This window comes from Falco cherrug, unplaced genomic scaffold (assembly GCF_023634085.1).
Source record: "Falco cherrug isolate bFalChe1 unplaced genomic scaffold, bFalChe1.pri scaffold_58, whole genome shotgun sequence".
In the NCBI taxonomy this organism is placed as follows: Eukaryota; Metazoa; Chordata; class Aves; order Falconiformes; family Falconidae; genus Falco; species Falco cherrug.
This window is the reverse complement of record NW_026599496.1, coordinates 813,555-823,862: the sequence shown is the minus strand read 5'-3', so window position 1 is coordinate 823,862 and position 10,308 is coordinate 813,555. Positions and strand designations below refer to the sequence as shown.

Here is a 10,308-nt window from a genome sequence, read left to right as displayed (position 1 = left end):
AAGACAGCAAATTAAAGAGCAGTTCTTTACATGAAAAGAGTTAGTACATTCAACAGTTCAGATCCAGTGTTGCCCTCTCAGCCTCAGTGAATTTCTGTCCTAGACTTTTACAGGCTTTGGCCTTTAATGGGCATATTTTATTCCACTCCTACTCCTAAGAAATGTTTTATTTGCTTCTTAAAGTGGAAATAGAACATGTCTGTAATGCTTGATCAAGAGGAATTTGCCTCTATTTCGTTCAGTCTCCTTGGCCGCATACCTATGTGAAGGCTGAAACGCTTGCTTTCTTTGGGGAAGGTGAATCCAGCAAACCCCGTTCATGCGAGTTGCTAGTTTTAGTACCTCAGCTTCCCATCATGGTTCCAGCTGGGTATAGGTATAGTCCAGTCAGTGTCTCGTAAGTCGTGTAAGTAGTGAGTGAGATGAAGCAGTTTTGGCGTTTTTCAGTAACTGAGGTGAAAAGGCAAAACTTTCACGTCTGTCAGCTTTGGTAGCTTTGATTCTCCGCCAAACAATGTTTCGGACTCTGAAGCTGCAGAAGTATCAGACCTGAGTGGAGGGCCTGTCCACAGGTGCGGTGAATCCATGGTCAGAAACATGTTCGCTTAAAAGACCAAACAATAAAAAAAAGGGATAGCTTGGGAACCAGACTTGTGTGGGCTAGGCTGATGCTGTTTGGATGAAAATATTATTACCTATTATATTAGATTACTGAAGAGTTGGTGTGTAAGATTCTATGAACACAGTGATAAAAAGGAATCTGAAAGGGGTGCTGTGCAGTGTGACTGCTCTTCAGTTTCCACACACGCAGCTGTAAGGGTTAAAATTGGACACAGCATTGGAAGTACAGGTTCACCAGTGAGGGGGAATGAAATTTCCCCAGTTTGCTGGCCACGCTCGTCCTGGTGTAGCCCAAGGTGTCATTAGCCTTACTGGGCACTGCAGCACCCCCAGGTCCTTTGCAGAACTGCTAGTTAGAGTGTCAAGACTTCTTTCACCACGTCGGCTAGTAACAGTTTCTTGATAATGGTTATCCCAATATGCATGTTACTTGTTTTTTCTTTATCAAACACTGCAATTTGGTTTTTACATCCCCCACCTGGTATTGCTCTTCATTATTCTCTTCTTTCTGCAAATTTCATTATTTAAAATTGTTTCTAGAGCAGTTGTTCGCTGGAATATCCAGTTTAGAACGCTTACTTGAGAAATCTTCCCTTCTCTCACTGCTTGATTAAGGCTGCTCACTAATTTTCCTGGAAATTTATTATTATGTAAATGTCACCAGGAATAAAGAGGTCATCATCACTCGTGAGACTTGGATTCTAGCTGGTGTAGGTAGTGACCTACAGCCTGCCTGCCGCCTTTGTTTTTGTGCCTGGGAAGGAGTTGTGGTTCAGACATCAGACAAAAGGCACTGCTAGCCACGTGTTTTTCACGTCGCCTTGTTAATAGTACTGAAGCAGTACATCCAGACAGCGCATTTCAAAGATGGAAAAAAGAGTCAAGTGGGTGTCCAGCAAGTGCAGGAGGTGTGTTGGAGGGAACTAGTTCTCCCTGGAGTACTCCATTACTGTATTTGCACAGGTCTTTTTGAATGATATTATACAACTTTGTCAAGTTTCAAAACTAGGTTTTAGGTCACGAATGGCTTGCAACTTTTTTCTACAGTAAATCAGGCATATATTTTTAGTTTTCGTTTTAGGAATGTGTAAGGCATTTTGGTAAGGTGACGGTAAGGTCTAGGTCACAGACTCGTCAGACTGAAGTCCCTTCCTTCAAACTGTCCTCTTCCCCCTGGAGAAGGAAAAGAGAGGTGGGTTACTCAACTGGCTCTCAACCTTATCCTCGTGGCAGCTCAAGCATCAAAGCGTTTCACAGATGGGCCAGGTCCTGCCTTTTGAGAAGGGAGAACCATGGCCACCATCTCCTGTGCTCCCAGAGCTTCCCAAAAGCCACCCAGATGGTTTCTGGCAGCAAGTGCCACCTTGTCTCCGGTTTTCAACCACTGCCTGACACGCGCTTCCCCCTGCCCTCCACCAGCACCAAGGGGAGGGATGGCTGCGGCCACCACAAGTACCGTTTCCTGAAGCTGTTCTTTACACTTCTTCAGTCTCCCTTTGGCCAGTTGGTCCTGGGTAACCTTCAGTCGCTCCTGTAGTTCGCTTGCTGCCTGGCCCCGGTTCTTTCTTTTTTTTTTTTTTCCTAGTTTTTCCTACATGGGAGTCAAAAGAAGGCGTCTGCCTGAGTCTCCCTTGGCCGTCTGGCGACACTCCCCCCTCCAAAACATCTCGGGTCACCTCAGGTCTCCACTGAGCTGCCTCGGCGGCCACAAGCCAGCGATGCGCCACTGCTCCAGCGGCGTGCTCAGAGGCTCTACCTGGGAGGTGTCCTTTAAACACCCCTAAACCCCCAAATCCAGCCACACCCCGGTGACAATAACAAAGCCACAAGCTCTACCTCCTGCACCAAGGGCTTCAGAGTCGAGAGGGAGCACCCACGTCCTCGTGAGCACCCGCTGGCAGGGGCCACTGGGTTTCCTCTCTCACCTGAGGCTACCACCCAGCACGGTGCACCACCTAGGCTTCCCCCCCCACCCTCACACCCGGCGGGAGCAGGTTTGCAGGCGCTTGCCTGACCTGCAGCTGCTCCATCTGCCTCTCCAAGGCCGCCACTTTCATCTTCCAGCTCTTCCTCAGCTGCTCCTCTTGCCGCAGCACCTCTGACTTCTCAGACAGCTCGTTCATCAGCTTGCCGCACCACTCCTGTAACCTGGCCACCTCAGCGTTTTGCCTGCACCAACAGAAGCAGCGTTATTCCAGCCCGCAGGCCAGTCAAGCATCCCTGGCGTTACCCGGGGGGAACACATCCTCCTGGTGGGCCTGGTAACAGGGCTTGAAACATCTCAACGGTTGTGTTGGCCTGTTTCTCGGACACGCCTGGTCCTTCAGGGATGGGGTGGAAGGAGCTGACACATCAATTTCAAAAGCTCCGTTTCCATCACAGGAGACATTTCTTTCTCATGAAGTAGAAGACGCAAGGATCTGTGTTCCCAGACACAGGAGAAAGCACTCTAAGCAGCTGGCGTCTGCTCTGTAATTAACTGACCACTGTTAATCACCAGCCATTTCAGACTTTCTACAAAAAGGAGCGCCAAATTCTTCTCCCTAGCTCCTGGTTGTTCTGTATGCACCAGGCAGGTCTCGCTTCTCTGCAGCACCGCTCCCATCAAAGAGCCAGCGACATTTCTTCTGAAGTTGGTGAGCACAAGCTCTCCGAAGTGTGGAGAAATGCTGCAGTGCCTTCCGGTCCCCTCTGCCCCCTCCGCTAGCATCAGCACAGGTGACTCCAAAGCAGAGAGGGCTTCCCCTGCCCTTCCACTTGGGAAAAGCATCCTTGTTTCCCCTGCCAGGCCCACAGAAGCCATTTGGCAATCTCTTCCTCACTCCCTCCTCTACCTCCAGCTAGCTGGGGCGTCTGTAGAAGCACCCTCCAGAAAGGGGGTGGCCAATCATGATGGACAGCCCCCCCCAGGGCTTGCCAGAGGGCGGCCCCAGGCTCTGCCCCCACCCCCACCCCTAGTCTTACTTGCTCTCCATCTGACTTCTGATCTGGCAGAAGGCATCGCTCAGGATGGAGTTCTCCTGCTGCAGGCGAGCCAGCTGCGTGTCGGGGCCATTCTCCAGCTGCTCCTGCAGGGTGCGGATCTAGGGAGAGACCAACAGGGGTTGATGCCGCTGCTGCCAGCCCCTCGGCTCTCCCCTGAGGAGCCCACTCCATGGGCAAGAGGGACTGGCAAGGAAGCCACAGCGAGGTGTCTGCTGCTGCTGACAGCCCCTGCGGCTGCTGCATCCCGTGAGGATGCTCCCACATCCCTCTTCTAGCGTGAGCACCACGGCTCAGGAGCACTGCGGGGCTCTCGCCCCTCCCCGAGGCTCTGGCCCCCTCGCCCACCTCGGTCTTCTCCAAAAGACCAGGCAGCTGCCACCGAGGGCCAGCCGGCAGCCAGCGGAGGAAGCTGCAGAGCACCGCGTGGGGCTCACCTTGCCCTGCAGCTGCTGCGTTTCGCTGACATGGTCCTGGTAGCTGGCCTGCACGCGTGCCTGCACCGCTGCCATCTCCTGCTCGCGGGCCAGCAGCTGCTCCTTCAGCTTGCCCTCCACGGCCGTCGCCTTGGCCCGCTCGGCCGCCAGCTCCTTCGAGGAGAGAAGCCACCCGGTCAGTTTCAGCGCAGGAACTCCCCTGCTTTAAGGGGACTCGAAACAAGTGGCCTCCTGGCTCAGAAGACTTTAAGAAGTGTAACCCTTTCGGCGCTGCCCCCAGGCCCAGCTACACCCTTCCGCACTTCCATTTCCTCCTGCATTAAGCTTTGGGCTCAGTGGCCACTGGATGCCACTGTTGTTCCACACTGGGCCAGCTAAGAGACAGGAGTGACAGCCTGGAATTTTATTCCCCTCCCCGGCCCCAGGATCAATATCATCACATCAAGTTTGGGGCAAAGCAGGAAAACAAAAAAAAGAAAACACCCCCACAAACCAAACACCCCCCCCCTCCGCCCCCTGCCAAGGCAGGGGTGCTCTCTTGGCCGGCTGGGTGATGCCGTGCCGCTGCCCTGGGCTGCCTGCACAGGCCGGGGCTTAGCACAGCACTCAGTGCACAGGGTGGCTTCGCCCTCTCCTCTCCTGCCTGCAGGCAGATGGACCTGCTGCAGCAGGGTCCTGGCGGCTGCGGGGCAGGAGGTGCTGAGCACGACGCGCCGGGGGTCCCTTCTGACTTCAACACCCAACGAGAGGTGGAGGCAAGGGGCTGAGCCAGGCAAGGGGGCTGTAAATAGCACCAGGCTCCTTAAAAAGGGACTGATCAACACCTTCTCAGCTCAGGGGCTCTGCCAAGAGATGAGAAGGGCTTTACTGTCCTCCGGAAAGCAGCAGAAAGCTGCAGTCTCTTACGGGCACGGCTTTAGCCCCCTCCAGCTGCGGCTGCCCAACAGGGCACGTGCCTCCCCGGGCTGGATCAGGCCCAGGAGAGGAGCTCAGGTGGGCATCTCCTCCCCTTTTGGGGGAGAAAACAGCAAATGGATGAAGGGCCCAGAGAACCCCTGGGCTTCACCTCCAAGGGCGGGTAAGACGCGGGGAGAGGGAGGCACACGGCGAGCCGTGAGGCGCAGAGCCCGTGCCAGGGGTGCCGGGAGGGCTGCGCGGCACTTACCTGGCTCAGCTCCTCCACCTTGTTTCTGGCAGCGGCTGCAGCCTCCTGCTTGGTGGCGAGCTGCTTCTCCTTCTCCTCCAGCTGGCGTTTCAGGACAGTGACAGGGTCACCCTTCTGCTTGGCCTGCCGGCGCAGGGTGGCACATCAGCGGGGACCACCACCTCCGCATCCAACCCCTCCACCCCACACGCACAGGGTCCTGCCCTCTGCCCCAGGGAAAATTCAGCTCCTGTCTCTAAGGCTGCCCCTCGGGGGACAGCCTGCCCGAAAACGGGCTGCCTTCACCCCTCCGCACCCCCGGAGGCTTGGCCCAGCCCTGGTGGACGCGACGCTGCTGGCAGCCCTACCGCGTGCCAGGTGTCCTGGACGATGCCCGCTTTCTCCGTCAGGATCTCGATGAGCCGCTGGGCCTCCCCCTCGCCGAACACCGTGCTGCTGACCGTGGACACGAGCGTCTTGTAGGGCAGGTAGAGGGGCCCATCCGAGTCCGCAGGTGCTGGGGAGGAGAGAGGAGGGGTTGGGAGCGCTCGAGCCAACGGCAGGGCTGAGTAGCATCGCCTCAGTTGACTTCAACCCCATAACTGCCATTTCACGCCAGCAACCGCCCAGATGTCCACAGCCAAGTTTGATACCTCTCTAACTGAAAGCAATGTGACGAGCGCTGGGGACGGCGCTCACCACAGACAAACGTTCCCTGAGCCAGCTGCCACCTCTGCCTGGCTCTGCTACTGCTCCTGCCGCCCTGCCACCGCCCTCCATCACACTGATCGATTCCAGACGGAGCTGGGCACGCTTTGCTAAAGCCAGGGAGCAGAGACGTGGTGGGCATCAGAAGCTGGACTCCATTGTGACACAGCCTCGCTGGGGGACTGTCGCTCCACGCAGCGGTGCCAGTGATGCAGAGCAGCAAGGTCGTCTCCTGCCTTTCACCAGGCAGGTTCGTTCCAGCTCTTTGCTAAGGGAACGAGATGACTCCAGCCCTTCTCTGATCCCTCTGCCGGCTTACCCGACGGGGATATATGCAGAGGAACTTGGCCTTACCTGGCTCGCTCTTCTTCTTGGATGCAGCCACCTTCTTGACAGGTCCATTATGCTTCTGCTCCTCATGGGCTGGAAGAACATTGCTTTTCTTTATGGTGACAGAGCTGACCACTGGAGCACTTTGGTGCGCCTCTGGGACCTGTCCATTAGGTTTCTCTTGATGTTTCTTTCCTTTTCCTTTTTTCTCAACAGCTTCCTCTTTCTTCTTTTTCTCTTTTTCCTTCTGCTGAGTCTTCTTAAGCCCTTTGCCTTGCTTGGCCAAGGCTTCCTCAGAAGGACGGAGGACCTTCTCCATGAAGGTGAACACCAGGAAGATCCCGATGGCTGATACCACCATCAGACCTCCAAAGAGCACGACATTCGGCATCTGAGGGTCATAGACATCCATCCTGCCTTATTCTTCTGTGCCTGCAAGACACCACAACAACAGTTAGTGGGGAAAACAAAGAGGCGCAACAGCCTCTCTGTGAGCAGCGAGTTTCCCATGTCCATCTGTGTTGTGTGGGCAACCTGCTGACACCCCCCGCCCCCTCCCAGGTTTGCGCTCCTCCGCTGCGCTGCCTGCGCACGGTGCTCCAGCCACACCGCAGGGGCTGCTTGCGCTGGCTGCAGCAAGCTCCAGAAGAACCAAAGAGGGGGAAGAAAAAACCAGGGATGCAATCAGAGACAGCCACGAGCAAAGTGCCCATGCCATGTCCAATGGGACGCTTTTGCACGACCCTGGGCAATCCCTGCAGCCCTGCGGCAGTAAGAGAGCCCGTTTCCAGACTGCCTGGTGCAGTTTGGCCAAGACCTGGGCTCTCCCTGGGCCACCTGGCCTTATCTCTGCGCCCAGGCGCAGGTGGAAGTGCATCCAGGGTCTCAGCTCTGGAATAGAACACCCCCCTGGAAGGGGAAAGCATGCACGGGAGAGCTTTCCCCAGCTTTGCAGCAGCCCTGGCCGCCTCCCTTTGCCAGCCGCACCCTGCGGCACTGCTGGCCTCTGCCCAGCCTGGCAGGGAGGACACGCAGTGACCACATCCCACTGGGTCGCTGCTCCCAGCCTCCAGTGACGAGAACCACCCCAGCAATGATGCTACAGACGCCACACAGAGAACCAAGACGCTACCATCTCCTTGCAACGCAAACACCAGGAAAAGGCCCAAGTTCAAGCCAAAAAAAAGCAAAAGCATGGTCATTAACCATCTCATCTCCCCAGCAGATGCCCACAGGAAGAAACGAAACTTGCAAAGGGAGCACTGGATGTGGTGCTTCTCTTTCCACCTCTGCTGTTAACTGGCGGGCATCCGTTCCCACCCTCCTCTCCACGCTCAGGTTCTCCACCCATAACACACGGAGCCGCAAGGGAGACTGTACTGCCTGGTCTGAGACCTGGCCGGCAGGGTGCAGCCCCGCGCGGAGGAAGATGCTGCTGCCTCCACTCTTCTTAATCGCTAACCGAACCCCGTCCCGAGTCTGGAAGCCAGGCTCTTCCCCGCTGTCCCACTCGTGCGTTTCCCCCATGGGCACCACCTCCACGTGGCTCACACCACCCACCCCCCCACCCCCCCGATGCTGCAGCCAGGCAGTTCATCTGCGCAGGGGCACTCCCCAGGAGGTGCCAGGCTGCGCTTTCTCGTGATCAGTGCATCAAGCCCTCAGCTATCAGAAGTTCCCATCCCCGCCCTTAACTGTCAACATCATTGAATTTCCTCTTTAAGAGGTTGTGGGCTGGGGACGGAGGGAGTGGCTGGAAAGGGAGGAGGCAAAAATAAGAATAAAACTAAGGAGATCAGCATCTTTTCAAAACCTCAGTGCTCACAGGGAGAGACCTCAGAGCCTTTCCCTTTCTCACAGCCGACAGCGGCGAACTCACTCCCAGCCGAATCCGCACTGGTGCAGCGAGGGGGTGACAGGGCAATGAAAACGTCGCCTCCAACCCCCAGGGGGGTTGTTGAGGGCTGTTTCAACCAGCAGCCCAGCTCTCCCTGCCCGCCTCGCCAAGCATCCCAGACAAAGCAGCAGAGAGCCGGCAGGCGGGCAGGCTGCCAACGCCAGCTGGAACCAGCCTTCCCCCCGGCAGGACCAACTTTCTACACCAGGGCACCGCGCGAGATCCCAGCTGATACTACAGGCATCGCTATCCCGGCCCGTCCCAGTCGTTTGGGATTTCAGCGGCCTCAGCCGGCTCCATCCCAGCACAGCTGGTGCCAGCCCCCTCCCTCCTGACAGCGCAGCATCACTTTGGGATGGTCCCCATCGGGACAGAGGGATTACTCCTAACCTGCAGGGTGAAAAGGGATGGATTTCCTCTTCCTGGCAGGAAACAGAAACGAGGGTCCAGAGAACATGTACCCACGTCCTTCTGCTGGCTTTAGGGCCAGACCAATGTGCCCCGGAGCTGACCGGGGCGGAGCTGAGCGCCCTGCATTCCTCACCTGGCAACCCCAACAATGCGCTGGTACCAACAGAGCTGCTGACCTCACAGTGCCACCGCGTCAGACTTAGATCAAAATTCGCCACTCCAGCTTAGGGCAAGGGCATCACTGACTGCTGGCAAATGCTCTCCAGCCCCGTCAGCTGCTCCCGCCACCTCCCAGAGCAGCTGGATGCTGGATTGGTTTTTGGTTGTGGATGGCTGGGTTTTTTGAGATACTAGTGAGAGATGAGAACTTCACAAGTGAAATGCCCTGTGATGCAGCTCAAGTGAGCTCTGGCTAAAACTTACACCGTCTGACTGAATTTTAGAGGCACTAGAACTGTGCGCAGGACAAGAGCAGGTTTTGCAGTGTCTGTGACACCACAGCTGTGCCATGCAGAGCAGCACATCTGCACCATACAGGCTAGAAACCATTAGCTTCCTTCTAGAGCTGCTGCTGTGGCAGAGGACGTTCAAGCCTGTGTCTGTTGAAAGACACGATCTCAAACACCCTGTGCAACAGTAGGAATTAACAATGCGCTTGATCTAGAGATGTGGTTGTCATTACTCATTTCAAAAGGCATTGCATCTCCACGTGGAGAAGCAAAGCTCTGTTCAGCCTGTCAGACACCGTTAACCAAGGAGTAAACATCTTGCTGCAGCATTCAGAGATTTCATGCTCAGTCGGCCTGGCTTGTAGCCAGAGAGCGCCGACCCCCTTCAGTTCCTCCTGCTGCACTGGGCCAAAATCTTGCAGCCTGCAAGACAGACAGGATCGTTGTGCAGCAGTGCCAGCCTTCACACGACAGCTGGCCAGTGGACTGCAACTAGCCAGGGAGGCTGTGCTGCACAGGTGGAAGTTAAAAAAAAAAAAGAAAGAAAGAAATCCTGAAGAAATTCAGCTTTTCTCCACATCAGACGGCTTGGGTTGGGCTCCCTGATCTCCAAAAAAAGAATCCATTGTTGATTCCTTGGAGCAGCAAAGCCTTTCTGGTCTCTACAGCCCAGATGCTCACTCTGATTCTTTCACCCACCTCTCCAGAGCCAGCGGGAGCCGAGTCAGCCATTGGAGCCTGCCTGCGTGTAGCTTCCTCACCCGCCATACCCAGGGTAGCCCTAGAAAGGAGAGGTGCGCTCCTGAGAGAGCCTGCAGCGAAAAGGGGAACAGTCTGAGCACGGATGGAGTGAAAACGTTCTCCCCGGTATTTCTGCATTGCTATTTGGCATGTAGCCAGATGTCTGCTCTGACACACGTCAGAGAAAACCATCCAAATGCCTAAGCTAAGGCAGGGCTTACCTGCTTGGTGACCCGATTGCCTCTTCTAATGTTACTACCAAGTACATTTGATTGATTACTAGCATGCTGGAATACCTTCATTAGTATGGATGGAAACGGAGCTTTTGAAATTGATGTGTCAGCTCCTTCCACCCCATCCCTGAAGGACCAGGCGTGTCCGAGAAACAGGCCAACACAACCGTTGAGATGTTTCAAGCCCTGTTACCAGGCCCACCAGGAGGATGTGTTCCCCCTGGGTAACGCCAGGGATGCTTGACTGGCCTGCGGGCTGGAATAACGCTGCTTCTGTTGGTGCAGGCAAAACGCTGAGGTGGCCAGGTTACAGGAGTGGTGCGGCAAGCTGATGAACGAGCTGTCTGAGAAGTCA

The 10,308-nt window shown here is 55.6% G+C and overlaps 1 protein-coding gene across 1 annotated transcript; it reads right to left on the bottom strand.

Moving 5' to 3' along the window:
- Positions 1-1,632: 1,632 nt before the first annotated feature.
- LOC129735217 (ribosome-binding protein 1-like) lies at positions 1,633-9,764 on the bottom strand. Its single transcript, XM_055700565.1, has 9 exons — positions 9,679-9,764; positions 6,247-6,654; positions 5,553-5,701; positions 5,206-5,328; positions 4,041-4,193; positions 3,586-3,704; positions 2,637-2,790; positions 2,078-2,212; positions 1,633-1,794 (listed from the first exon to the last, which is right to left on the bottom strand). The coding sequence occupies exons 2-9, from the start codon at positions 6,632-6,634 to the stop codon at positions 1,756-1,758; spliced, it is 1,260 nt and encodes a 419-aa protein (XP_055556540.1). The 5' UTR covers positions 6,635-6,654; positions 9,679-9,764; the 3' UTR covers positions 1,633-1,755.
- Positions 9,765-10,308: the final 544 nt, after the last annotated feature.

Coding starts and splice junctions, on each gene's coding strand:
- LOC129735217 (XM_055700565.1), bottom strand. CDS start 6,634: ATGGATGTCTATGACCCTCAGATGCCGAATGTCGTGCTCTTTGGAGGT. Junction 5,702..6,246: donor CAAGAAGAAGAGCGAGCCAG/GTAAGGCCAAGT, acceptor TCTCCTCCCCAG/CACCTGCGGACTCGGATGGG. Junction 4,194..5,205: donor AGGTGGAGGAGCTGAGCCAG/GTAAGTGCCGCG, acceptor CTCTCCTCGAAG/GAGCTGGCGGCCGAGCGGGC.